The sequence below is a fragment of the Phocoena phocoena genome, chromosome 17 (assembly GCF_963924675.1).
Source record: "Phocoena phocoena chromosome 17, mPhoPho1.1, whole genome shotgun sequence".
Taxonomy (NCBI): Eukaryota; Metazoa; Chordata; class Mammalia; order Artiodactyla; family Phocoenidae; genus Phocoena; species Phocoena phocoena.
Genome location: NC_089235.1, coordinates 36,008,665 through 36,034,378, shown reverse-complemented (window position 1 = coordinate 36,034,378; position 25,714 = coordinate 36,008,665). Strand labels below are relative to the sequence as shown.

The 25,714-nt window shown below is 35.9% G+C and overlaps 1 protein-coding gene across 3 annotated transcripts; it reads right to left on the bottom strand.

Annotated features, from left to right (window-relative positions):
- Positions 1 to 10,736: 10,736 nt before the first annotated feature.
- On the bottom strand, positions 10,737 to 24,892 carry OTUD6B (OTU deubiquitinase 6B). 3 transcript variants are annotated; one of them, XM_065895598.1, is made up of 7 exons: positions 24,719 to 24,892; positions 23,904 to 24,055; positions 21,557 to 21,637; positions 16,198 to 16,510; positions 14,527 to 14,588; positions 11,605 to 11,711; positions 10,737 to 10,821 (listed from the first exon to the last, which is right to left on the bottom strand). In XM_065895598.1, the coding sequence occupies exons 1-7, from the start codon at positions 24,798 to 24,800 to the stop codon at positions 10,737 to 10,739; spliced, it is 882 nt and encodes a 293-aa protein (XP_065751670.1). In that variant the 5' UTR covers positions 24,801 to 24,892. The 3 variants fall into 3 exon arrangements, with proteins under 3 accessions (XP_065751670.1, XP_065751671.1, XP_065751672.1); XM_065895599.1 differs by lacking the exon at positions 21,557 to 21,637 and having other exon boundaries at positions 24,719 to 24,800; XM_065895600.1 differs by lacking the exons at positions 21,557 to 21,637; positions 23,904 to 24,055; positions 24,719 to 24,892 and adding an exon at positions 20,658 to 20,669.
- Positions 24,893 to 25,714: the final 822 nt, after the last annotated feature.

Sequence of the window (25,714 nt, the reverse complement as noted above, 5' to 3'; positions counted from 1 at the left end):
GAGACAAAAGTTACCAAGGACTAATGAGATCACATCAAAGGACACAGAAGCCACTTCTAAGGGCTCCCACTAGTCTAAAATGGGAATATTTGAGTATCAGAAAGAATGACGAGTGGACCGAAACATCAAAATAATTAAAATCTAAGAACTCATAATGTTATTATAAAAATAAAAGAAACCCATTGACTACCTTGGGACTTGCCAGGGAACCAACTCATAAGACTGAAAAATGATAAAGGAAAAAAAATGAAGCATTTATTCTGCTTTTCCAGTACAAACTGCATTTTGGTGTAACCTAATAAAGTTCTTACTCATAGAAAAATAGAAGCCAATAAATGAGGAAGAAAAAAATAGATTTAGAAAAAATCACCATTTTGGTAAATCTAATGAAATAATGAATATACGTAAAGATCATAATTGGGTGCTAAAAACATTAGGTGAAAGGTTGATGAGGAAATTTGCAAGTAAGAAATCAGGCTAATAACCTACTAATCAATTTTAGCACCACTAAAATTGAGACAATCATTTATTGTTTTTAAGTCTCATGATGTCATACAGTAAAAATTACACAGTGCCACCTATAAAATATTCTTGCCTAAAAACTGAATCTGAGTTTAATCATGTTTCTATATCTAAATACCATTTACAGAAAATATGAGGACTAGAAAACAAGCTAAATTAATCTCAGACAAGCAGTCAGCCAAATCTAGAACACGGGAAATTCTGCAAGGCAAATGACACAATGTTTAACCAACAAATCAATGTCATTAATAAAAAGAAGGGGAAACTGTTGTGAAATGAGACTTAAGAAAAGTAACAGCCAAATGCAATCTGTGAATCTTGTTTGGATCCTTATTTGAATAAAAATATTTCTAAGTTGACTGAGGAAATTTGATCATGGACTGGGTATTAGATGATAGGAACTGCTAATTCTGTTATGTGTAGTAATTACATGGTGGTAGTATTTTTTTTAATGTACCTAACATTTAGAAATGCATCTGAATTTTCAAGTGAAAAGCCATGATGTCTTGAATTCTCTTTTTAAATAAGCAGGGCAGAAACGTGGGTGGAAGAAACAGATCAAATAAGATTGACCAAACATTGGTAATTATTGATGCTCAGTAATGGGTACATAGGGGTTGATTATACTATTCTTATTATATTTTGTATAATATTTGAAAATTTCCAAGTGAAAGATTCGGACAAAGACAAAAGAGTTAAGGGAGAGGAGATGGAGCCAATGATATTTGATTAGAACCCCATTTGGGCCAGTTATGAGGCTTGGAGGCATTTGGGCTACATATGTATATCACATTTAGACTGCTGATTTTCAAAAACATGAATACTGTAAAATGTATTCCACATTGAAAGTAGTCAGAACACAATTCCATCTTCCATTGTAATTCACAAATCCCTTCATTCATTCATTCAACAAACATTTAGGAGTAGCTACTATGTGCAACACTGTTCCAGACACTGGGGATAGAGGAGTGAATTAAAATGACAAAAACCCCTCTCTCAATGAAATCACATTCTAGAAGGGGGAGAAAAGAAAGCAAGATAAATAAGTAAACTTAGTACATTAGATGGCGTTGGGTGCTTAGGAAAAAATAATAAAAACAGGTTAAAAAAAACTAGGAAGTGTGGGAGTGAGGAGTTTGCAATGTTAGGATGACCTGAGAAGGCTTTACTGCAAGGGTACTATTAGAGACAGGAGCTTTTCCAATAAGAGGGCAAAGCAAGTGCCAAAGTCCTAAAGAAGAATCATTAAATTTATAACAGGCTATTATAATGAACATCAATATCATAACAGTAAAAAAAGAGGTACTGATTAATAGATTTCCAATTGCTAAAATGATAAAATCATTTTTCAGATACTTAATCACTGCTCTTTTTATCTCTTCCAAACCTATCTTCCAATGTCTTTGTTTTGATATTCTTTTAGTTTCCTAAGAACAATCATGCTGTTACTATCTAAACAAAGTGATCATAAAGCTTTGGTTCTTTTTTCAAAAAAAAAAGTCTCATGGACACTCATCTCCTCTAAAGTAACACTGTATGGCCTGTACCGCAGCTGACACTACCTAAACCCTGGTGATTTCTTCCTGCTTTAAATGGGTAAAGAGGCCACCACAATCGAATACTGCTTTTTTATTCATTTGCTTAACATAGAAAATCTGGTAAACATTCTTAATTCCTCCTCCTGTCTTACTTCCAATATGCAATCAATCCTATTAATACTGCCTGTTCCAGTTATTTATTGCTAAATAACAAACTGCTGTGAAACTTAATGGCTTAAAACATTTATTTTATTCACAAATTACAATTTAGGCAGGGCTCAATGGGGACAGCTTGTCAATGTTCCTCTTGGTGACAGCTGGGGTCTGGGGAAGAAATTAAAGGCTCATTCACCCATATCTGGTGGTAGGTGCTGGTTGTTGGCTGGAACTTTAGGGCAGTTAGCCAGAACACCTACCTGTAGCCTCTCCTATGTGGCCTGAGCTTCCTCCCAACACAGTGGCTTGGTTCTAATGGAGAGCATCCCAAGAGAGAAAATGGAGCAGAAGTTATATTGCCCTAGCTTCAGAAGTCATGCAGCATCACTTCTGCCACATTCTATTCATTAGAAACAAGTCACTGAGGCCAGCCCATATTCAAAGCAAGAAGAATTAGACCCAGCCTCTTGATGGTAAGTAGACATGTCTTAAAACCCAAAACAGTCTATCCCCTGGCCATGAGTTACATATATTCCTCCAACACACAAAATAGAGTTGCCTTCTACCAAGAGCCCACCTCCCCAAAAGTTTCAGTTATTTAGAGCATCAAATCCCAAAATCTTGTCATCTAAATCAGGTACAAAGTGAATGTGGCTTCTCTGGGGCAGTTCCTTAAGTCCAGCTCAAGTACAGCTCATCTTGATCTGAAGACCTATGAGCTAAAGAGCCAAGATATCTGTCCCCACATAACCAGAATTTAACAACTGGTGAAACATGGAACAGGCAATAGACAGTTCCACTCAAAAAAGAAGAAAATTAGAGGCACAAAGCAGCCACTGGATCATAGCAATTCTGGAACCCAGCTAGATATATGTTGTCAGTTCCTTGATTAGGGCTCTTGAATTGTTTTTCTCTTTCCATAAAACACAGCCCATGTTTGCTGAATTTCCTCAGACTGCTTCCTGTCCATAGAAGAGTCCAAAGGCCTCTCTTCATTTTCTTATTTTTTTGTAACAACTTTGAATTATAATTCACATATCATACAATTCAGCCATTTAAATGTATAATTCACTGGTTTAAGTATATTCACCAAGTTGTTCAACCATCACCACAATCAGTTTTCCAATATTCTTATTACTCCAAAAAGAAACCCTGGATCCTTTAGCAATCACTTCCCCATTCTTCCCGTCCACCCAGCCCTAGTAACCACTACTCTCCTTTCTGTCTCTATAGATTTGCCTGTTCTGGGAATTTTATATAGATGAATCATATGTCTTTTATTCAACATAATGTTGTCAAGGTTCATCCATGTTATAGCATGTACCAGTACTTCAGTCCTTTTTATTGACTAAAAATATTCAATCATATGGCTATACTATATTTATCCACTTATCAGTTGACTTACATTTAGATTGTTTCTACTTTTTGGCTATTACAAATAATGCTATGAACATTTGTGTACAATTCTCTTGGGCATATATATAGGAGAGGTCATATGGTACCCTTTGAGGAACTGCCAGACTGTTTCCCAAAGTGGCTGCATCAGTTTATATTGCTACCAGCAATGTATGAGGGTTCATCTTTTCACTTTATACTGTCACTTTTGACCCAAACTGATACAATCCCTTTAAAAACTTTGTATGTTTGCCTTGAAACAGTTCATAATTCACTCCATCAGACAAAAGCAACACCCCAAAATCTCTTTGCAATTGCCCTTCTCTATTTTGGGTTTCCATGTGAAACTACTGTGGGACAATAGCCTTAAGAATTTTAGAAGCTCTCTCATCTGTTGTTTAGAAAATGTCTTTAATCTTCCTGAAGTCTTAACAAAGCGTTTTACAGTCATGCTCTTAGCTTCATCTTTGGAGTTCATTTTCGCGACAGTTCCCTATCTGGAATTCATTCCTTAATTTTAGCATCATTTACTGTCTGGAGAGGCTAGGAATGAGAAAGTTTTGTTTTGTTTTTCAAACCCCAAAATTCGTGGCTCATTTATATTTAATAATTTGTCCTCTTGCTTGCCTTTCCCGTCATTTACTATAGGCAGCTAGAAGAATCCAGATAGTTCCTTAGGTAGATCATCCAGTTGATGAGATATACTTCTTATTTTCCATGTTAATGCTGCTGGCATCAGTGCTAAACTTTCTTCTACTATGTAAGAGAAGTCACCTTTCTTCCAGGTTCCAATAACATTTTCCTCATATTCCTTTAAACCCTCACCAACAGTCTCCTGGACTGACAACAGGCCCCTGCTAACAATCTCTTCAAGGCCTTTCTTACTTACACCTGAGGCCCAGTCCCAAAGCCCATTACGTGGTTTAGATAATTTGTTATAGCAGCAAATTCTGTATCAGGGTTCAATCAGAGAAAAAGTCCAACTAGGAATCATATAGACTTTGACCTTAGGTAATTATAGAAGCTGGTTAAACCATCTGTGTAGGTCTGTTGCTTTTGTGTCTGGTGCTATGCCTGCCCCAGAATTGAGATGCTTAAGCAAATATCCAAAAGAAGTGGGAGAAGCTACAGGCTCAACTGTTACTTCACACTAGTGAAGTGAGCCAGTAGACTAGCAACAGGATGCGTGATATTAACACTAGATGCCTCCAGTTTTTCCAGTTAACATTGTAAGCTTTCCAGTTAACACTGTAAGTTTTCCAGTTAACATTGTAAGTACATAAGTTTAAGCTATACAACATAATGCTTTGGTATATGTATATGTTGCAAATATTACAATAATCACATATTTATCAAGTGCCCATTACATGCCTAGGCAGCATTACAGCACTGCGGCACGGGGGACATAGTAAGGAACAAGATAGGTCATTTCTTTCATGAAGCCAACATTTCAATATAATAAATGCTAATTTAAATAAATACACAAAGTGGCAAAAAATCTGATTTGTTGGTTCAAGGAAGATTTCTTGCTGTTGACTGCTGAGTCCAGTCATAATGTGTTTAAAAGGACTAACTAGTTGATGAAATAAATGTGAGGGGGGAAAGAATTTAAATAAAAGGAGCATGAAAAAATGTTCATGGCATGAAATACACAGGGCCATGGGGAATATAAATAATTCTAGTGCGTAAGTCTAAAGAAAGGAGTGATGGAAGTTGATGCTGGAGAGGTATGTAGGACCAGTCGTGAAGGATCTCCTTTAAATGCCACAATAAGGAATGTGGACTTCATCCCATAGGAATGGGGAGCCACTGGAAAGTTTAGGTAGGGAAAACAGTAGCCAGATTTGCATTTCTGGCAGTTCACAGCAGCATGAAGGGAGAGTTTATGAGAGTTAAGACTGGAGGAGGGACAGCAATTATGAGGCTTCTGTACTATTCTAGGTGAAAGAGAAAAAGGGATAGAGAGGAAATGATAAAGCATAATGTAGGTAAGATTGTGACTAGAACCTGATCTCATAGGTACATTAGATGGGATGAACCATAATTTAGGATGTGAGTTGGGAAATAAGAGTTGGGCAGGGTCAGGCTGTGGCACAGGTCCAGCTTTATGAAGACATAGGAAAAGTAAAAAAGGAGATGGGGTTCACCATTTCAACGTTTTGAGTTTTGACCTGCATCTTAAATGCATTCCCTATGGAAGCCCAGCTGAAAGGGTTGCTTTCTTTGCTGTATGTGTTAGCTTTGTAGAATGTCAGCATCCAGAGCTTTCCTAGCAACCAGAAATCAATCTATTTGGCAGGATAATCTGATGAAAAATCACCAGGTTTTGAGACAGCATCATCCTGTGAATTCAGCACAGGACAAGGAACCTTAAATTGAATGTTAATCCAAACGGTGCAATTGACTTATTATGGAAACTTAAATAAGTCAGTCAAACTAAGCTATATCTGTCTTGTCATCAGTAAAACAACAAGAAAGGATACCAAACTATTCCACTGAGACGTGTGAGAAATATCTAACTAATGACTGTAAACTACTGTGGAAGGATAAAGTGCTATAAGAATGCTAAACTATATAGCATTCTAGAATCTCAAGGACCTTAAAGTTAAAAAATTCACTAATTTTATTAACACAGAGAGGGTTTGTTCCATTTATTAATACTCTATAATACAGAGAACCTGGGTAATTCCTACTCTTATAGGGGTCCCTATGACAAATTAAAAAAGCTTTGAATGCTAGAGAAATGCATGGAAAACTGGAGTTCATAAATACAGGTTATGGCAGAAACCAATACACTTATTTGATTTGTTCTGACAAGCTTATTTTGTGATTAAAATGTGGTCTGAGACTTGGGGCACAGATAGTCCCAAGGTAGAAGTTTCCAAACATAAGCAGATGCTTCATGTACTAGAAATCTACTGTAGAAATTCTCTCTTCTGTAATAAACAAGGCTATTGTATTTCTCTTGGTTTTCTGTTTAAATATGGAAATGGAAGTTTTGATTTAAAGGGTTTTGGATTCTCAAAGGCCTGCCTTCTATGGTCAGCCTTGCCATTTACTAGCAGTATGGTTTAGCAAGTTATTCATTCTTAACCTCTTCAAGTCTCATCCCCATTATCTATGAAAACAGGGTATTGGGCAAAACAACCCCTGCTGGACCTTAGCTCCACTATCCTCTTCCTTATCTATCACTACTTCAACCTAACACACAGCAGGGAGACAAGTCCTTGGTGCAAGAGGCATATGTTAGCACCTTCTATCAGTCCCAAGAGTAGTACTTGCACACTTTAGATTTAACAAAAGGTGAAGATCTTGATTTAAATGTCTATGTGAAGCTGTACAAAAGAAAACGTAACTACCTTTACTGAGAATTTACTGTGTCAGGCAGTGTACTAAATTCTTTATATAAGTGGACTTATTTAATCCTTACAGAAGGCAGGGGTTGGTATTTTAAGCAAAATCGGGAGAAAGATTATAAGTCATTCCTGTTCAGAAAAATAATAAATTCAGCAGGCTTGTACAAAGGCAGTAATTTGTTTCAGTAAGGTATACTAGTCATCCTGATTACACTGAAATAAGACAACTGTAATCTTCTTCTTGGTCAGTATATTAACCAAGGTTTTCTTTTTGGTCTGTATACTTATTTTAGAGGACCATTATATTTTTTAGATTCGTTAAAATCAAATTGTCTTAATTGACACATGAAGGTAAATTAACTGTAACACACTATCAGAAGTTAAGAAAAAAGAAAGCTCTCTTGGGTTCCATTCTTCCTTTCTTGGGTTCCATTCTTCCTTTCAACTAACCAGAAGACTTAAGAATTCATCCAAGGGTAATATAAATTAGAAAGCAGCCCTTCTGTGAGCAAGCAGAATTCTAAGTCACTATCTTGTCCTATTCCATTAGCCTAATGAAACTCCTCAGAGTCATATCCTATCCTCTCAGCTGATCTTACAACAATCAACAAACATTAAGCACTTAATATATAGGCCAAGCAATGTGCTACATATTTTAATAGTAATCAGCAAGTCCTTGTTTCTAAGCACTTAAAGACTAAGGGGAAATAATAACAACAATAATAAACAACTAAATGTAAATAACTAATTATAAGTGTAGAGTTACTAGAAAGCAACATGCATCAAGTGGGGTACCTAACCTAGCCCAGGTAGGAGAACTCTGGGGAACTTACCTAGGTCGGTGCTATTTAAGCTGAGACCAGGACAGTAAGCTAGGTGAAGCAGGCTGCACCCAACTCCGAATGTCAGTTCAAAGGTCTTACAGGAGGGAACAAGACGGGGTAAAGAACAAGAACTGATGTTTCTAAAACTTACTTTAAAAAATGAATTAGAAACCCTGTGAGTTCTACTTTTTCCATAAGATAGAGAAAGATATATTTCAAACAAGACTTAGAAGAATCAACGTATATAAAAACACACGAACATGAAGAAACATCCCTCTCATTTGTTCAGTAAAAGTAAAAACAGTATGAAATTACAAACTAAATTTTCAGAAAAAAACTGTCCTTCAGCTAGTTCATGACAACCTATACCAAGACAATGTATTAACAAATATGTGGCAGCACTAATTTGCACAGATTTCCTTCTTACTGCTTCATATTCTTACACACAGATGTTTATTCATTTTTCTTTTCTTCTTTAACACCCAATAGTTTTAGATATTTTTCTAATTAATTTGCCTTTCATAATTTTAAAATAATATAAATGTTATAAATATTAGAATCTGTGACTATTATTTTCAATTATATATGAGGACAAAATAAAAGCTGAATAAAATTCTAAAACAAAAGTTTTCTCTACTTCTAAAATTATTAAAGAATAACAATTTGAACAAATGTTGATTTAATCCACTCATCTTTTATTTTTCTTTTAGCAAACATCAGATAATATGAACAAAATTTTATTGCTCACTATAGTTACACACATTCTTTTTTGCTTTATATAAATTAAAAAACATATTTAAGTGGATAAAATTCTTGGCTAAAGACATATTCCAGAACTCTAACATATACTTTTCTGAGTTAGGACAAAAGAAAGCTTATCAAACTGCCCTAAGAGACCAGCATCATACAGCAAATTAAATTAGTATATGCTGCTATTAAGTTAACATCTGCCATTTTTTAAAGACTTTAATTTTAGTATTTAGGTTACAGCTAAAATAATTTTTATCTCAAGTTTTAATAAAGAAGAGAAGCTAACCATACAAACCCTGTTCATTACCATATTGGCCATTTAAAAAATAAAAAATAATAAAAATTAAAAAATATATCGACAATTCTATTCATCCTGCTAGGAAAAAGAATAGCTACCAATAAGTTATTTTAGAATACTTTAAATATAGATGGAATTTATAATAACTAGATATCTTTGTATCTTGTTTTATTACTTCTTAATGCTTCTCTTTTAAAGTAGCAGATTACTTCAAAATAAAGCCAAGCTGCTTAGTATTTTACAATATCATTCTTTTATAAATTTCAGACCCCAAAAAAATTCAGATCAAGGATTACAAAGCAAGCAGCCTTCAGAATATATTTTGTTTGGCAAGCAGAATGGTTTTAATCTTTGGCAGTTGAATACCTTCATGTAGTACTTATTTGCTCTAGATGACCATGCTCCTGGCTCCTGCCAGGTTCCCACACAGTCACCTGCTGGGCATGTGATACTGATACCCTGTTTTTAATATTATAAAACCCAATATTTACTTATAAAAATTAGTCGCATTCATGGAGAAAAAATTCAAATTTCATAAACTTGATGCAAAATCTTACTAGTTATTTTCTTATTTGAGAAAAACAGATCAAACCAGAAAGGTTTCATTTTTATAATACCCCCTTACATAACAAATTATCAGACACATTTGTACATATGGGTACTATCTTCTTAGAATACTGTTACAAGTAACCTAAAATCTGAGCTAGACAAATCATTCAACTGAAAAGTATTGTACTGATTTTATTATACAGTCATGGCTCAACAGTGGCTTTCAGCCACATAAAAAATGCCCAAATACTTGAGACAAATATTCTCAAATATTTGAGGAAAGGTGACATTAATAAGGCTAACAAAATAACAAGTTAACGAAGGCATTCTCTAATACTAGAGAATGAAGCAAAGGGAGAGATCTTATAAGACAAATTGTAAAAGAGGAAGAATTTGAAGTAAATTTGGCCTTGGACCCTTTTATATTGCTACTCCTTCAATTTTCACAAGTTAAAGAATAAGAGAAACTAAAAACTATTTCTTAGTGGAAAAGACTGCAAGGCAAGCAAAGTAGCTGAGTAGTGATGGAGAAAATACAACAAAGATATAAAAATTTATAGTTAAGAAGATAATCAAGAAATGATGGTACAACCATTCTGAAGTCAAGAAACAGAAAGGAATAACAAATGAATTAGAAAAGCAATAATCTGCTGAGTCTTTTTAAGTTATATACAAATAAAAGACATCTGTACTTCTTTAGAGGTTTAAATCTGATTGGAAACATATTTACCTATGAATTTGTCTCATTTCCTAAAATATAACCACTGATTCCCATCTGAATAAATATTTTTAAATTCTTTATTAAAGCAAGTTTCTTAGCTGCACTTTGATGGGGCTATATAAAAAGCGTCAGAGCATTAATCCCATCAACACCAAAGTTACTGCAATCACGTTCATTTATAAGCACTCATTAAATTTGCTATCACCAACACCACATTATTGCAATGTCAAAGAGACTGAGTCATTTCACTTCTTCAAGAAAAATTACACTGACACGGTTACTGAAAGCTTTCAGTAATAGGGAGAAAAAAAAATTTTAACTATTTCAACACAGAACAGAATGTTCAGGATCCTATATTTAATAAAAATATCAGCAAACAGCGTACCGTCTTGGTCTATAAATTATGTTCTCCACAAGGGACTTACAACTGTTTTTTAAAACACCACTAAGGGGACATTGGTGAAAGTTTATCTTTGACACATTTTAAAAAAACCTGTTAGTAGCTTTGCCATAAAACTGATTTAAGGTAGTTGTTTTTTTTCCAGAAACATTTAGAACAATCCAACACTTGGTATTAATACTCAGATCAGCACGCTGTACTAAAACATAACAGCAACATTTTATAGACTAGCTGCAATTTTCACTAGCTGTGTTCACCAACCGTTTAACAGAATTGTAGTGTTCTCCTAAGCCATATGCATGTCTCATATAACTGAAATAAAAAAAGGAGAAATAAGTAATTTAGATAAAAGTAATTCAATTCACTGTATATAAATGTTTATTATGTATATAAAACCAAGTATTTTGAATTAATCACTTCACAGGGTATCATTCAATAGACTTCATTACTTAAAAGTTCAACACCATTTGAAAAGCATCAGCAGTCAGTAAGATCTGGTTCAATAACTGTCTGCTGAATTTGTCAGGTAAAACACAATCATTGGAGTGAAAAAGGAGAAACTGAGATGCTGAGTGCTCAACAAGCTTAAATTATTACCTAAACCCAAGACATTAATGACTACCCTAGTACGCTTAGCTAATGAACACTAAAGCCAATGGCAAACTCTCCATGCTGTTTCAGAGAACTCTCAATTATGTAACATGTTTTTACAATATGAAGAAAAAAATCTCTAAGGAATAAACAATCAGGCAACATGAATGTATTTCAGCTTTTACACCTGTTGAAACTTTTAGCATTACTGTCAAACCAGAACAACATGAGAACTAATCCTAAAATTTTGTAACCTTTAGAAATGACTTTATTCTTAACTCATATACAAGATTAAATCACTAGAGGTTTAAACAATTATCTAAATCACATATTTTGACAATGCTTTCTAATTCTGTAATTGCCTTTTACATAAAATAAGCATAATTAATCCTGCTGAAGATGGACTTGTTTCGATTAATCAACATATATAACCTAAAATTTTTTCATAATCCTTTTTGTCTTAATCATGAAAAATACTAACAGTAGGAATTTCTAGGTACTTACACAAGTATTAATGGGTTTTTTGGATATTCTTCACCAACTACAAGAGGAGGAGAATCTGCCTGTATTATCTCTATTGGTGTTCGTAAAATGTGAGACAGGGCTCTTAGCTATAAGAGAAAATGTAAAACCAAAAAACAAACAAACAAACAATATATATATTAGTAAGGGAAATAAGGAGGTAAATCTTATTCAAATCATAAACTACTGAATTTATGCATGAATAGGGCAACCAGTCAGAGCAGGGATCTACTCTTTTTCCTTAATGTACACCAAGAGCCCAGCACATAGTGGGCACTTAACACATATTTGTTAAAAATCAAATAAATATAATGTTTACTAAATCAAATGCATAAGCTTCAAGCCCTGGATGTACAACAGCTTTTTGGAAATATCTATGCCATAGTTAATGAAGCATGGGGATGAGTAAATTGAGTTCATTATACTAGTCTCTCTACTTTTGAATATGCCTTGAAAATTTCCATAATAAAGGATTTTTAAAAATACTGTTACTCAGGCACCAGATCAAATCAATTACAATTGAGAGGGGCTGGGGGAAGGACAGAGGAAGCAGGAAAGAATAGGAGGTTTATTTTTTTAAAAGCTTTTCAGATGACTCTATTGTACTAATGTTGAGAACAACTGCTCTATAATTTTCAAGGCATGAGTAGAATGAGTTAGCTTATGAACTGTACTATCCTTTCATGGAATTTCCAACTGATTAACATACAATTTTAAGTTCATGCCACATGATATAAAATTAGAGCTTAAAGTTGGATGAATAATAGTTAATAATGAATATTGGTAGTAACATTCTTTTAGACTTACTTTGACCAAGCATTCTAAGTGCTTTATGTGTATTAATTCATTCAGTCTTCACAATAACCTTACGGGATAGGTACTACTGTTATACATTTTAAAGACTATAATTACAGGTAGAGAAAAGTTAAGAGAAGTCAAGCACAAGGAAACAAAATGACTTGCGACTGAACTGAGAAGTCTGACTCTAGAGCTCAAGTTCATAAACAAATTAATCATTTAACAGTTTTCAGTCATAATGCCCTGATCTGTTTATTTGCCCCATTATAACAGAACATGGACCTTTTAGGAAATTTTAAACGAAGGTAAGAAATTAATTCAAGAATATGGAAAAGCTTCTGTGCTACACAGTAGCAAATTTAATCCCATGTTCTATCTCGTAAAATATTCCTTTGAAGCACTTTTTTCTTATACCTAAAATAACATTTTTTAAAAGGCAGCATGGAATGGAGGGTGCAAAACAAGCTCTGGAAATCTTAATATCCCATCTAAGTCTTCAGAAATCATACAAAGAATTTCTCTTTAATAATTTAAATTTACCCCATTGTGAAAACAGCAACTCATTTCAAATGAATTCACAAACAATTTATGAGAAAATGTCCTTCAAAAGATGTTTTAAAAGGTTTTTCTCAATTTAAAAAGAGTCACTTAGGTCTCCAGAGCTCAAATTAATTTGAGATTCTTATTAAAAAGTTCAAGCATCTTTAATTACTCCTAATGTAGTCACAAAGCTAACTTTCCCGAGTTTCAGAGACCCAGGAGAGGCATACAAAACAAGTGGACACAGTTCCCTCTGGTGGCTCAGAAGAGGTACAAATATAGCACTGCTAAGAAAAAGACTTTGAAGAAGCAATTATGTCATATCTCCAAACAACATAGTTCTTGAAGTGAAATAGTCAGAGCCACAAACTATTTAAGATGACTAATCATAATTACACAATAATATTAATTATACTGCTAGATTCATCTATCTGGCACTTTAGCTTACAAACTTCTATGCATATACCTTTTGCCTTATTTAATATCCACAAATGGCCTACCATATACACATAGGGGTTTTATTATCCCCATTCAATAAGGAAAATGGAGCTCAGGAGGTTGGCTGACTCCCCCAAAGTCACAAAACTGAGAAGCACAAGGAAAAACCACGACCTAGGGCTTCCCTGGTGGCACAGTGGCTAAGAGTCCGCCTGCCGATGCAGGGGACACGGGTTCATGCCCCGGTCCGGGAAGATCCCACATGCCGCGGAGCGGATAGGCCCGTGAGCCATGGTCGCTGAGCCTGCGCGTCCGGAGCCTGTGCTCCGCAACGGGAGAGGCCACAACAGTGAGAGGCCCGCGTACCACAAAAAAAAATTTAAAAAATCCCACAACCTAGCCCCAAGTCTTTCCCCACTACTCCCTGACTTCTAATACCCCAGGCTATCTCATCACCACTTGGACCACTTAGGTGTTTTATTTTGCTTTAATGAAACAAAGTTAACAGTAAGATAATTAGAGCTTAAAAAAATCGTGATTAACTCCCTACAAGTGACTAAATATATTGTTTTCTTACAAGTGAATTTTAATGCATCAAATACTGCTTTCAAGTCAGTCGGTATCAACTAGGAACTCAAGACACAATTGTAATTGATGTATTGTGGGAGGATTTGACGTGTATTCTCACATTAAAATATTGTTTTCTATTTCTGATGTAAGAGATGTTACTTTTCCAATAGTGATTTTCATCAGTTGAGCCACTTGGGTAAATTTTACTGTACTTGAGTAAAATCTTCACTTTCATATGTCCATAAATTCAAATATATGGCCAGTAGCAATATCACAAATGGAAATATGCAGATGCAACACTAGCCTCACCAACACAATGATCAAACACTGGGCTATTTAAAATGAAATAGTGCTTCAGTTCCCAAAGGTACATACTTAAATTAAAGGCCTAAGAATATTAACTCTCTTTTTCAATGCTTCAGTAGAGAAACAGCAAATATATAAAGAAAAGGAAGCTTGAAAGGGAAATTTGGATCATCTGAAAAATATGTCTGAAAACTACAGAAGGGATTTTTTAAAATAATTTAACAATGCCACTATGAATAATAACAAACTTACCTCAAGCTGACCTCCCCATGAAGCGGTGTTTATGATATCATCACAGTATTTTCCAAACTCTTCTGTAGAAAATAGATCAGAATATAGCACTTAATAATTTTTAGAACTCATGTTAGTCCCTTTTATACCTCCCACAATTTCTGATGAAACTGCCCAAGTTATGAACTTCCTCCTTCTCTACCTATATTCTCCAGAATTTAATCCATTTCCCAATCCAAACTTAATTCATTCAAACTTTCCATCGAAGAGCAAAGCAATTCATCTCTGCTTCTCTCCCTCAGCCTAAGGCCCAGTGACCTCAACTACATTACAAGACTACCTCTCTCTTGACCCAAGCAATGACCCCAAGATTGCCACCATATTCACATTTTAAAGTCCAAATTTGCATCTGAAAGAATATGTTGAAAGACTAAAAAATGCATCCTTTATAATATCAGGTTCACTATAAGACACTGTAAGAAATGTGAGAAGAGAATCAGAGTAAAAGTAAAATGAGTTGAAACTCCTTTCCCAGTGATAGCATCAAATAGTGCCTTCACGTATTTTGGAAACGTCTACTTTATTTGTTATCAGTATCAGTTCTAGCCAAAGAAAGGTCTTCCTAGATCAGTCCTGAGAGGACATAAAAGACCTAATTGCAGAGTTTAATGCCATATCTTGAGCATACACACTTTTATACAGAAAGTTAACATGGGAAACTAACACCTCTAACTTCCTGTTTAGAGGAAGGGGAAAGAATTATGGGCATCTAGGAGAAAATATGTCCTGTGTATCTGTCTCATTCACTGTCTCATATCCAGTGCTCAGAACAGTGCCTAGAGTAGTTCTTGCCACACTGTGGCCTTCAATAAATATTGTCTAAAGGAATGAAGGTAATTTAAGTCTTTTGTCTTTTTCTCTGATTCACCATGCTGAGTTGCCACCTCCTCTCCACTGCCCTACAACTAGCAGTTGGGGACTCCATTAAACAAGTCACCCTTAACCATCCCCTCCCTCTTCAATACATCCTGGCCATATGACTTGCTCCCAGTAGATACTGACACACCTGCTGTCTTATCTCAAGGACTAACTTTCTCTCTTACTCCCCTTTCTCTTTAAGAAACTTTTTCAGATTTTCACTTGCTCTCTCCTTTATTTGCTAGTTGTACATTTTTTTTACCTTCCCAACTATCAACGGTATTATAGAGAATAATAAGGCAGGTTATTAACTCATCTGTTTTTGGTCTTGCAAAGTCAAATTTTGCCTGAATATTATAGCTTATTAGAATAAAATTAAATCTCCCAAACTACAGGATAAAAGGAGGAATTAGCTTTCCTAATCATTCTATACTGGTGGTCTTCAGGCCCTATACTTCCAGAGACTAGTCAAAGCTTAACTTTGTGAAATAGAACTTATTAACACACTTTTAAAAATAGTAATAATGAATCCTATTCCTATCTTAGATAAAAGATTAATATATTTTAACTACAAAATAGTTAAGTACTTAAAAGATCTTAATAAACCAAAATGTGCTAGTATCTATTAAAGTTATAGAAAATAATTTTGCCTAAATGTTGAGATTTTTTCCCCCATAAGGACCACTCAGGTTATTTTTATTATCAGTTCCAGGAAGCACTTTATTTAACAACCACCACAACCACAACAAGACATAGTAAAGAAAAATAAATTACCTGAAGTATACATATCTCCTGTATTAGGATTTGTTAAAAATGGCAGAAAGTCTTCCACGTGGCTTTGCATATAGTCAGCAGTCTGACATCTTAAGGCAGCCACAGTCAGACTGCAGTCCTGTTCTTTCAGTTGATCTTCAATGGCTCTATACATACAGTGGCCATCAGATGGAATCTGTTTAATTTCCAACTGTCTAGCTGCCAATATTTGAGCAAGTTTTTCACTTTCTACATGTCTAGCTCCAGTTAAGTTTTCAATTTCAGCTTCAGCTATCCTTTCTTCCCGCTCCTTTTCCAGTGCAGCTTTTTTGTCCTATGAAGAGGACAGTGTAGGAAAGTTAATTCCTAATAATTAGGACTAATTTACATTTATTATGGGGATAAAATATAAAATTCTCAGAAACATTTTTCTCCCATCTCCCACAAGCATTATCATATTGATGATCTCATCACTTGTAGAATTTTCTATATTGTGAACTCCTTTAAAGGCAAATGTTATTTCTCATCTGTGTGTACAGCACCTAGCTCTGTACTAGGACAAAAGAAAGCCCTCAAATTTTTCTTTGAAGTCTATTTAAAAACTACATGCCAGGCTTCCCTGGTGGCGCAGTGGTTGAGAATCTGCCTGCTAATGCAGGGGACACGGGTTCGAGCCCTGGTCTGGGAGGATCCCACATGCTGCAGAGCAACTAGGCCCGTGAGCCACAACTACTGAGCCTGCGCGTCTGGAGCCTGTGCTACGCAACAAGAGAGGCCGCGATAGTGAGAGGCCCGCGCACTGTGATGAAGAGTGGCCCCCGCTTGCCATAACTAGAGATAGCCCTCGCACAGAAACGAAGACCCAACACAGCAAAAATAAATTAATTAATTAATAAACTCCTACCCCCAACATCTTCTTTAAAAAAAGAAACTACATGCCAAGTACCTAAAAACTTTACTTACCCATTTCAAAGTACTATCTTAGGACTGAGTTGTCCTAGGCCTTAAAGCAACATCATTGTCATACTTAAGTCCAAGCTAATCCAAACTTTTTAACTTATCACTCCACCAGTGAGGTCTTAATGTGCTAAATCACCAGCTCACCAGCGAGGCATTAAATGGCTAAGGTCTTTAGGAGGGTATAGGAGCTCTATATATCCAGCTTAAAAAAAAAAAAGAAATGTGTACATACAAACACACACACATTTAACTAAAGTAACAGATAAAAATATTCTTCTCTATAAAAAAGTTAAAATATTACATATAATCTAAAGTTCCCCTGCCAATCCCAGTGCCTGCTCTAGAGGTCTGATGTGTATCCTTCTAGATTTTTTTTCTATGTATTTTAATAAATACAGATGTACTCATAGAAAATGTACAGAAAACAATATTTTAACAAAAGTCCTATCATACGTTACACTCTGCAGCTTGCTTTCCTTATTCAAATGTTATAATGGGATGGGGAGAGGGTAATGAGAGATTTGTGACATGAAGGGTGGATAAGAAGTAGAGTGGGAAGGTTGGGAAAAAAGAGAAAAAACTCCTGACACTTGGAATAGCAAGGATCAAAAGACAGAAAGCACTATATGTTTCACAGCTGAACACGGTTCATATAGCTAGAGTACCAGATAAAAGTGTCAAGAGACGAGGTTGGGGGGCCAAAAAGATGGTATACAGTTAATATATATTAAGTCTATGCATACATAGTTTAAAAAACAACAACACTAGAAGGAGATACACAAAATATTTACAGTGCTTTTCTCTGGATGGCAGGATTACAAAATAAGTTTTATTTTGCTTTGTGTGTGTGCCTGCATGTGTGTGTGTGAACATCTTTCTAACTCTCTATGGTATGTTTTACTTGTATACTGGGAGCAAGTGCTTTTCAATTTAAGAGAAAAAAAATCGTTAAACTACATTCTATCAATATAAATCTTGATATTGGTAGCAAACTACAGTGAAGGATTTAGATAAGCCAAGAAAAAGAAGGAAAAGGTAAAGATTTTTATTTCCCCAGCTCTAACCTTTCCTTACGACAGAAGATGTGAATGGAAAGGCAAATTTCTATTTCACTTAATGCCACCTGCTTCTACTACATGCCTGTTATGTGCTGTGCCAGATAAACCTAAAGTGAGTTCTAAGTTACCTGAATCAAAAGCAGTATTATCTTCTTAATAAAACATAAACCTATTTGCTTTTTCTTCCCAACTCCAACCATGCCAGAAATACCATGAAACAATTTATTTCACTGCATACCTACAACTGTGGATCACAGTGGCATAAAATCTTAAAACACAAGATGGCACTATTACTTTTTAAAAGACTATAAAAAACATTTTCAGAGGGGAGAGGAAGGATAAGCACCTTGAATATCATCTAATCCAAAACCCCTCATTTTCCTCTTCTGAGGAAACAGCACGCAGAAAGATTTCCAAAGGCCATACAGCTGGTTAGAAGCAGAGCAGGGACCAAGGACAACACAGAGAGCTCCTTCTATCCAGGCACCTGAATCAGAATAAAAGTTGGAGTAGATGGGAGCTGGAGTTAATGACGTCAGGTACTAGTTACTGGAAGAGTGGAACTTTATATTATCTGTAAAACCTTAATTTAAGCCTCTAAAATACTAATCCAATCATTTCATTTTTTTCCCTCATGCTCTGCTTCAATATTACAAAGCAATTGTATTTCCTTTTCAGGGTACTAGGTGGGAAACACATTGCATTGTTTTCCCAACCATGCAGAGTTTTCCAGTGGCATGAGGCACTTTCCTTTCTACAACCCTAGTCCTGGAGGTAGAATGGCACCCATAAATTCTAATGAAAATGTATGTATGATGAAAATAGCACATAAATCATAAATACATTGTCAGTAAAACTAGAGTCATGTAGTAATAGTACAGTAATACAGCAAAAACAACTCTGAAGAGAAATCTTAAGAGCTGGGTACTAGTGCAGGGGTTGTATTAAACTTTCAGCATGCCACTGAGACAACCTGGGCCTCAGCTTTCTCATTTATAAAATAAAGAAATTGAACTAGATCTCATTCCAGCTCTCAAATTTCTTATTTTTGGAACCCAGTTCTTCTAAGTTCTACTTTGGGCTCTTTCCACCATACCAATAAGTTTTCACTGAAGTTCTTTGAAGTAAATAAAATACTCCCTATGTTTTTCTAGATCGAAAATATGGGATTTGCTCCACAATATTCCAATAATAAATCTTCATAAAGTTTTGTCATGTTTTTCTACCAGAGAGTTGTATCTCTCCCAAAGATGACATCATTAGTTAACTGACTTTTCATTCCTTGGTGCCTCTGGGGGAAAAAAAATGTGGTTCGGCATAAGTCTAATACCCAATTATCTACCCTGTCTTCAGGTTCCATTTTCTTAAATATTATAAACTTTCAGTGTTTTCTGTCCCCAAATCCTATTAATATAACAAAGCAATAAGAAACTTTGGCCATTACTTACAGGGTATTTCTCTGCCAAGTGTTGACTCAGCAGAGAAGTGTTGCCAAGCAGCTGACTATAAAAGATACTACATTTTTTGAGAGTATAGCTGGAAAAGGTATGCATTTCAGCTATGCAATATTTTAGGAGAAAAGTGACAATGTTTGAGAAACGTAAGGGAATTAGTTTGTTTTGTTGCCTAAGGTACCAGGTAGGGTGAACAAGTGTTGATAAAGACAGGAAAGAGTTGTGTCATGTTTGCCAGAATTAAATAGTTGCTACTCTAAGATACAGCAATTACTAGGTAGAGGCAACTCCAACAAATATTTGTTATGTTTCTGCCAAGCAAAACTTCTGCCCTTCACTTTTGATCTATAGAAAATAGATGACAGTAATAAGGCTATAACAGAATACATATCATAAGTATAGAGTTGGTGAACTAAATAACCTCCAAAATACCATGAAACCTAAATTTCTTCAGTCTATGAAATTCACAGTTATAATAATTACTCAAGAACAAAATTTTACAATAGTATGAGAAATGTTTGACAATTTGCAACTTAAGCAACTTTCAAGCAGACAAACAAAAAATCTTGTCTTAGGTTGAATTTCTTAAGAGGTGTACTATGCAGTATTTAACATAGTGAACAATACTATCACTTGTTGACCCAAATGATAGTAAAACTGTTGTTTTAGGGCTTTGGAAACAGTAAATTGTTTAATATTCACAATAACTCTATTAAGTAGGTATTATTTTCCCCCATTCTATACATGTGAAACTGAAGCTTAAAAAGGTTAAGAATCTTACGCAAAGCCACCACAATGGGATTAAAACCTCCATCTGACTGACACCAAATTCCATGCTCTATTAAATTAGGTACTACTAAATTATAAGATGCAAAGCTCGTTTAAACATTTAAATCCTAGAAAACATCAAGTGTTAATAAAACAATATTTGGGAAAGAAAGATTAGATTTAAACCCCTTGTTCTTTTTCAAAGTAAAAGGCCCTTACCTATCTAATCTCATGCCCATACTTTTGATATCATAAACTTATTACGTCCAATAAATCAGTTTCCTTACAGATCTTTGGTGACACAAAATTTCATTCCCATATTTGTTTTTGTGCATGCTGTTTCACTGACTTTAAATATCCTAACTAAATAACTATATTTCCTTAAATACCAACTACATAACACTTAGCACAATGAGTTTTTCTTTCTCTGAATTTTCATCACAACTAACCAATACATATATAACTACATAATTCTGATATTTTTATATCTTGCTTAACTTCTAGATTCAAATTCTTATTTTACCACTTAATACCATAGTTTTTAACCAAAGCTATACATCAGTATCACCTGGGCTCACACTCTTCAAATTCTGAATTATTAAGTCTGGAATAACATATTTGTAAAAAATATCCTTTGTGGGCTTCCCTGGTGGCGCAGTGGTTGAGAGTCCGCCTGCCGATGCAGGGGACATGGGTTCGTGCCCCGGTCCGGGAAGATCCCACATGCTGTGGAGCGGCTGGGCCCGTGAGTCATGGCCGCTGAGCCTGCACGTCCAGAGCCTGTGCTCCGCAACGGGAGAGGCCACAACAGTGAGAGGCCCGCGTACCGCAAAAAAAAAAAAAAAATTTATCCTTTGCACAACCCCTTTCCTAGCCCCACCCTCCTATGAGAACTGCAAACTGGACATGTTATTTTATACTGCTTCAGGGCTATTTTCTTCTCTATAAAATGGGGATAAGAAATCCTACTTCACAGGATTACTGTCAGGACTAAATGAGATTTCATATAATCTAAAGCCTAATAAATGTTAGTTCAGCTCCTCTGGCAAGGAACTCCATTTTTTTTCTATTCACTTCCAATACAACACCTAAGATAGTATTACACACACAGCACTAACAAATACTAGGTGACTTTCATACCCGTCTCTTTTGTGCTTTTGATATCCGAAACGGCTGATTCTCAAGAACCAAGTTTGAAATATTGACAGCAACAGAATCTATCTGAGGGAAACAAAAAACATTAACAAGTTAATGAAAAATACCTTTAAGTTATTATTCAAAGTATTAGATTATTAAATTATTATCAAAAGTCACAAATATGTGTCATCCCACAATTCAAATTTGAATAACAGCACTAGATACAGCACAATACTAAATGAGACATGGTTCTGTCTACTTTCTCTGTATTTAAGGGAGAATTGTCAGATTCCCAAGAACCTTCCTTATAGCTCTTAAAGACAATGCTCATTCCTGCATGGTTTCCTTCCTTCTTAGAATGCCTACTCCATTCATCTAAATACTTCCTATAAGGGCCACAACTCATTCAGCATTCCACCCTTCCCTTCTCTAAATGTTATACTTATAAAATATATAAGGTTCTGTCATTACTACTTTCATAACCTCAAATGTGGTGGCAAAGGCCTTTCTCTATCTTAATTAGCCAGAACCTGATGAGCACTGTTTCTTGACCCTGGTAGGAAGTTGAGATTTTTCTATCCTTTCCCATCTACAAACTGAAAAACTTTTAGGTAGAAAATTTAATCTATAGTTATTGTTAGGATATTACAACTAACCTTAATCAGCAAATGGCTGTTATGTGTTTGCTGAAGAATAAACTGCTAGACTTACAACTATCAGGATTAGTAGCTAGTATTTTATTACCACAAGTATAAGTTAAGCTAGTTTTTAGTATGACACATACATGAAACATATCAAGGCCTCTAATACCAGAGTCAGCAGTCCCTAAGGCTATGGACCAAATGATCAAAATATCAAAATCAGATTAAGACTTCAAAGAGCAGTTATCAACTTTAGTGAAATTAGGATTCTTATATTTTTCTGAGGAATGTGCTAATTTTACAAACTGCCATACTGACAACAGGCAAGGTACAAAAAAGCATCTGGAAAAAAAAGGAGAAAGCAGTGACAAAAGAATTCAGGTGACATTCAGAAAGAAAACAGGCTTCAGTTTAAGAAAAAAAAGATAAAGTAAAATGAGAGTTTGTATTTTAACAGTTGGACAATATGTAGCTTAACAATTAAACATTTTTGTCCTTGGAAACCTAGGAAAGAAATCTCAAAATTGAAAGGCCTGAGAGAGCAAACAAAACTATCTCACTAATAGAAAAGATAGGGAGACAATTAGGAATACCATGATTGTAACAACACAAACACCTAGAGCATCATGCCTTGTTACTTGGAAATAAAAGGCACGGAAAGCCAGGCTCTTGACAAAAAAGTTAAAGAAAATGAAACTATGTTTAATACAATAACTGTAAATCAGTACAGACAAGCTGTTTTCCCTGTCAACAGCAGACCAAAAATGAACCAAATAAAATAAAATTTATTTACGGTACATAAAATTTTGCATAGACATAAGAACTTTCTAACTATCAATAATGAGAATGAGGTTATGGAGTCTGTGATCTTTGGTATCTAAAACCCATGTAATAAGCTATCACTCTAGATAAAATTATAACAGAATTCAGTATTCACATTCTGGAGTAAGACAGCTCTCATTTTGAATTCAGGCTTTGGTACTCAATGGCTATTATAAATTTAGAACAAAGTTTTAAATCTCTGAGTCTGTTTCCCATTTGAAAAATGGGATTATCTACACTTACTTCAGAGGTAATACTTTATAGTGTGTTATTATGAGAATTATGAGAAAATTAATGTAATATATTAAACAAAGTGTGTGGCAAACAACACATTGTGTATGGCTACAATGATGAAATAAATATTAGCTAAAATGATGACAGTTAACATGCTACAATTTACCCAAGAAACATCAGTAAATTTCATCTTTTACAACTTGTTCATAAAGCACTTTTAACTTAAAAAATGATTTCACATTTGTTATCCCATTTCTTAAAAAACGTGTGCTTAAACAGCAGTACTATTTGTATCATATGATATGTGAAGAACTTATGCTCAAGAAGATTAAGTAAATTTGCCCAGGTTACAATCCTATTTAATGGCAATTCTGAGACTGGGAGACTGGTCTTCCAACTTTCATTTGGTAAAGCTTCCTTTAGTCCATTTTATCAATCAGTTCATCTTTGGGGTAATAGTTTTCTTTGATGGCCTTCCTTAAAAAACACACTACCATGTAAACCTGGTTGGAAAAATATCAATGAAAGGTGATGGCATGAGCGTGACTAAGTGACTTCTTTCCCGCCGATTTTATGATTTTATATAATAAACAGTGTAGTAGAAGTGGCAGTTGCTTTCAAAGGTAGACAAAGAGAAACACTACTTCACCTACTTTACTCTCCTTAGAAGTCTGCTTCAATTGCTCCAGCTCCTCTTTATGTTTCTGTTCCATTTCTGCTTCTAACTTAGCAACATCTTCAGTAAGTTGCTTCCTCCTCTTTTTGTCATTCTTGGGGACAGCATTCTTCATACCCTGAATTTTGGCTGAAAAGCCACCAAAACCATTAAGTCATAAACCCTGGGATTAAGAATATGAAATAGTAACAATAAGGGGATGGTAAACGGTGAAGGGTTTAGAAAAAGTAATTATGAAAGCAAGAAGAGTAATTACACAACAGATAGTTACAGAGGAGGGCCCAGATGAAGCTAAGACACCCCCTCAAAAAAAAAAAAAAGAAAAATTTTATTAACATAACCGTGAGTTTGTTTGGTGTGGAAGGTGGAAAAACTTAAAAAGAAAAAAGTAGATTTTTAAATCTTTCAAGTACCCCTTCCAAGTCCTCAAAATTTGGGTGAGATATTTCAAAACGCACCGAGTAGGGCAAGTGTCGGCAAATAGGGTAGGTACAGGAAAGGGAGACAGGAAAGGGGGTCTGGGTCCAAGACGGTGGCTTCCCGGTGTTTTCAGAAACCCACACCCGGGCGGCGGCGCGGGGTAGGGGGAACGCGACGGACCGGAGAAGAGGAAGCTTCTGAAGGTCTGGGGGATTAAGGGACCTTGGAAAGTCGGGAAGGAAGAGACCACTGGCTACTTTGGAAAAGCGTTGGAGGATCCAGATCAGAAACCCCTCAAGATTTCCCAGAAGCGACCCGCCACGCACCCTTCCCTGGGTCCTGGCGACTTCTAGGTTCCCATTCCCCCGTCACCTTGCAACTCCTTCTTCTCTTTGCGATGCCTTCTCACCAGCTGCTCCTCCTCATCAAGCTCCTCAGTCAAGACTGCCTCCATGACGACCAGGTAACCCAGGACAGTTGTTGAAAGGAACCAGCACAACCGGCAAGAAGCACCTTCCACCCTTCAACCCTCACCCCGTGCGCCATTGGCCGCAGCTAGGATCCAGCCCCGCCTTCAAGGCGGTACCGGATCTAAGCTGAGTCATCGGAGAGAGGAGGAAGAAGAACCGGATGCTGCGCGTGCGCACTCCCGTGACCCGCGCTGATGCAGCAGGGCTGGGCAGGTTGGGGCGGGGTGGGGCGGGGCAGGTTGGGGCGGGGTGGGGCGGGGCAGGTTGGGGCGGGGCGGGGCGGGGCGGGGCGGGGCGGGGGTGGAGCGCGATGGCGTGCTGGGGTTTGGCTTAGCAGGTTGAAGTTTGCAGACTTGCAATTGATCCGCGCTACAGCCCCTTCAGCAATAAAGCTACACCAGTCTATTGGCCCTGACGTGAGGCGGGCAGAGATGACGTAGGGGCACTGTTTTGGACGTTTGTTTTGTTCGGTACTTCGGAACATCTACTTTAATGGGACCACTTTTGGTCCCATTGCTAAGAAGTACTATTCAAAAGGTAAGAAGGAAAAATAAAACATTTCAATAAAACCGTGAATAATTATCGGTGAGAATCTTTGTGCTGATTCAATCAAACAGTCGGGAATTAAGTTCTGTTTATTATTTTCAAGGTCGTAATACCTTATTTCGGAAGAAAGACAACTAAGTAATTGAGAAAATGCCGCCTCTTGAATATAGCGGTGGAAATAGATGAGGTAGTAAGGATTGAGTATCATATCACACAGGAGCCTAAAGACCTATGCTCAATGATAAAGAGGCTATTGCCAGAGAGATTGACAAGTATCAGGAAGCTCATGGAGATAACAGAAATGTGCAAGCCTCATAGGGCACAAAATGGAATTACTGAAGTTAACTCAAAA